This window comes from Myotis lucifugus, unplaced genomic scaffold (genome assembly GCF_000147115.1).
Source record: "Myotis lucifugus unplaced genomic scaffold, Myoluc2.0 scaffold_128, whole genome shotgun sequence".
Classification (NCBI taxonomy): domain Eukaryota; kingdom Metazoa; phylum Chordata; class Mammalia; order Chiroptera; family Vespertilionidae; genus Myotis; species Myotis lucifugus.
Window position 1 is genome coordinate 318,681 of NW_005871176.1, and position 3,609 is coordinate 322,289.

General features: G+C 59.3%; 2 protein-coding genes across 2 annotated transcripts in view; one reads left to right on the forward strand and one right to left on the reverse strand.

Annotated features, from left to right (window-relative positions):
- The window catches only part of AKR7A2 (aldo-keto reductase family 7 member A2), a 14,917-nt gene extending 14,065 nt beyond the window's left edge, over positions 1-852 (reverse strand). Inside the window, exon 1 of the mRNA XM_006094066.2 lies at positions 713-852. Coding sequence (XP_006094128.1) covers positions 713-852 — 140 coding nt within the window. The remainder of the gene's footprint in view (positions 1-712) is intronic.
- Positions 146-3,609, forward strand: part of PQLC2 (PQ loop repeat containing 2) — a 12,831-nt gene continuing 9,367 nt past the window's right edge. Inside the window, exon 1 of the mRNA XM_006093987.3 lies at positions 146-329. The gene's annotated coding sequence lies outside the window, so the exon portion shown is untranslated. The remainder of the gene's footprint in view (positions 330-3,609) is intronic.

A 3,609-nucleotide genomic window follows, 5' to 3' on the forward strand; every position in this document is an offset into this window, starting at 1 on the left:
AGCTGGGACCAGAAGCGTCGCGTCCCTCCGCGCACCCTATGTCCGCCGGCGTCGCCCGGGACCGTCCGAAGGCGCGCGGCGCGGAGGGGGCGGGGCCTGGGCTCGGGGGCGGGGCGGCGCCTGGGGTCAGCTGACCAGGCAGTGGAGGCAGAACCCAGAAGCCCAGACACCCGGCGGGGCGGCGGATCGGGACGAGGGGAGCCGGTTTGGGGCCCGGGGCAGGGACGAAGGCTGCGGGTCGAGGCTCTGGTGCCTCCCTGCCACATCTCCACGGCGCCCCCTCCAGCCGCTGGAGCCCCGGTCCTCTCCTTTGGAGCGCAAGATCCCAGGTGAGGACCTCAGCCGGCATTGGGTGGCCCTCGGGCGCCGTGTCCCCCTCCTTTGGGGCGACCAGCGTGGCCTCTCGGACGGGCCTGGCCAGGGTTTGGGGTCTGGGTCCCGGATTCTGATGGCTTCGTTTTCCCCTGGGCGGGCCAGGGGAGGGGGCCTCGCGGCGATGGAGCGCTGACCCCAGCGGCTGCCCTGTCATTATCCCCGCCAAACAGGCGGCCAGCGCTGGGCTGAGTCACGAGTTGGCCCAGAACCAGGAGGCCTGGAGTGGGTGGTATCCACGGCCGGGACGCTCCTCCCCTCTACGTACTCCCCAGGTCTGCAGGGAGCACTGATTGCGCGCTCCTCACCCCATGCCCAGGGCAGGTTTTGGAGTGTGTACGTGGGAGGCTGGATTTGAAAGTGTGAGGGTTGGCGCCAGTCTTGTCCATTCAGCCCTTGCTGAAGCTGCCGTGTGCCAGGGGCCCTGTAGGGGGCTTGGGGAAGCACTGCAGCCAGAACGGAGTAATAGTCACCATCCATGGCTATGACCACTGAGTGTTTAACCGGTGCCAGGCACCGTTCTCCCCGCGTGGCCTGGGTTACCCCATGTAACTGTGCAGGCAGCCAGGGAGGTGGGTACTTGCATGTTCCAGGTTCTCAGGTTGGAACTCTAAGGCTGCATCACCTGCCCAAGAGTTCTGTATTGTAGGCATCGGGCCGGTCAGTTCTAGAGTGGAGTGCCTTCTCCTCATCCTTAGGCCATCTGAGCTCGTAACAAGATCTTTTCTTGTTTCTCTTCCTCCCATCCTCTCTCCACATTTTGACTGAGCAGCTGGGGGGTGTGGACTCCTAAGTTTACAGTTAGGTCGGAGGGGAGGATTGGGCTTAAAGAGTCATGATCGCTGAGGAGTGTCGGAAGCATTCTGCAGGCTTGTGGGTGAGGGGAGAGGAAGAGGTGGCGGGTGTTGTCCAGCCAGCCCTTGGAGAGGACAATTGATAGCCTGATCTTAGTATCCCTACCAGGCCCTTCATGGGGAGGACAGCCCTAGGGGATGGGACAGCACGTGCAGAAATAAGCCTGGAGAATGACTATTGAAGACCTGTGCACGCGGCAGGAGATAAGGGGAGGGCAGTTCTCAAAGTACCTTGGGATGTGGACTTGATCTGGTAGGTGAAGGTGCCTTGAGCAGCTTCAGTGGAAAGCATTTCCTTGACTCAGCTACGAGCTGGGAGAGGAGCTGGGTGTGGCAGGAGATGCCTTCTCCAGCGCAGCCTTCCTCTGTGGCCATGGGCATCAGAGTCAGCCAGGGGAGCCTCTTAAACCCAAGGTCCCTGATCCCCAACCCAGACGTAGTGATCCTGAATTTCGAACATGTGCCGTCCTTGATCCTAAGGCACCCCAGCTGTGGTCCTTGTCAATCCTACGGATGCTGTCAAGCTTGGTTGCAACTCTGCACATCCGTTCCCGCGGTGCTGCGTGACTAGGTGGGCCCGTTTCCACAAGCCAGGCCTGGGCCACACTGGTTCCCTACTTGAGTCAGAACCTATGGGTGACAGGCCCTCTGCACAGCGGTCCTCAGAGGAAGGCCCTTTCTGTTCAGGGCTCTTACGCATGGACTGGGGACCACCCACCTATGCCCTGGGCCCTGTGAGCCAGGGTACATTCCTCAGGACACCTTCCTCCCTCACTGGGCATGTGTCCACCTCATTTCTTCCCAACCTGATGAAAAGAGGGAGTCAGAGTGGCCTCAGGGTCGCTGAGATACCCACAGAACAGTCACCACCGGCACTGTCAGGCCCTGGCTTAGCCTGTATGTGCATTTCATCTGCACAACAGCCCAAGGAGGGAGGCTCTTATCCTCCTGTTCCGAACAGGCTCGGACGGGTTACGTGCTTGTCCAAAGCCACTCGCCCTTAAATGGGGACAGCACTCCCCACCTCTCAGGCAAGTGCCGAGGATGGCAGTGTCCTAACGTGATGAACAGCAAAGGCACGTTTGGGATCTATAAGAGGAGGGTGGGGCAGGCCAATTCGGGGCTGGCTGGGGAGCAAAAGGACTTGATTTGAAATGCCTTTGGTGCTGGGGCAGGACATCAGCTGTGCTACAGGTCATCCAGGTGGGTCACCAGGGCACAGGAAGAGGCTTTCAGCCAAGGAAGAGGCTTTCAGCCATGCCCGATGGGCCCTGGCGATGCTGCAGTGAGCCGGGCAGACGGTGACCTGAGGTGCCCCTGTCCCTGCTCCGGAGCCTCTGCCCACTGCTGGTCCCATTAGGGCTGAGAGCCTAGAGCAGGGGTGGGCAAACTTTTTGACTCGAGGGCCACAATGGGTTCTTAAACTGGACCGGAGGGCCGGAACAAAAGCATGGATGGAGTGTTTGTGTGAACTAATATAAATTCAAAGTAAACATCATTACATAAAAGGGTACAGTCTTTTTTTTTTTTTTTTAGTTTTATTCATTTCAAACAGCCGGATCCGGCCCACAGGCCGTAGTTTGCTCACGGCTGGCCTAGAGCTTCCTGAGCAGAGAAGCTGACTCGCTTCCTTTGCCTTCTCAGCTGTGACCTCAGCAGTTCCAGGGTCCAGTCCTGATGACTTAGTCCATTGGGGCTGCCGTAGCAGACACCGTAGATTGGGTGGCTTATAACAACACAGGTCTGTTTGGTGCCAGCAGATCCAATGTCTGTTGAGGGTCCGCTCCCCAGTCATAGATGGCTGTCTTCTCACTGTGTCCTCACATGGCAGAGAGGAAGAGAGTTCTCTCCTCTCTCTCAGGAGGCAGTAATACCATTCATAAGGGCTCCGCCCTGCTGACCTGAGCACTTCCCAAAGGCCCCACCTCTTAATGCCATCACACTGGGGGGGTCGGTTGAATTTTGGAAGACATCACTGTTCTGTCTGTGGCATGGGGCATCGCTTGAGGAGGATCCCAGGCCTCCTGACAGGACTAGGAACTAGAAGGAGCTGGAGGAGCCTCGTGCCCACTCCGGAGGAAAGCCCCTCCCCGCAGGGAGAAAAGGGGAAGCCTGCCTTGCGTCTGCGCAGAAGCAGGCAGGGAAGCCAGGCCACAGGCAGGTTCCGCCCCGGCCAAGGACAGAGCGCCTGAGGCTGTGTGGCACGGTGGCTCTGAGCAGGGGTTTGGGTCCTGCTCCTCCTGGCTTTGACTCATGGCTCTGCCACTTCCTGGCTGGGAGGCCCTGGCAGGGCACTTCCCTGGCTCCTCTACTTCATAGAGCTGCTAGGAGGACAAGAGGCATATATGCAGGCAGGTCATCAGCACAGAGCTGGCAAAGAGCT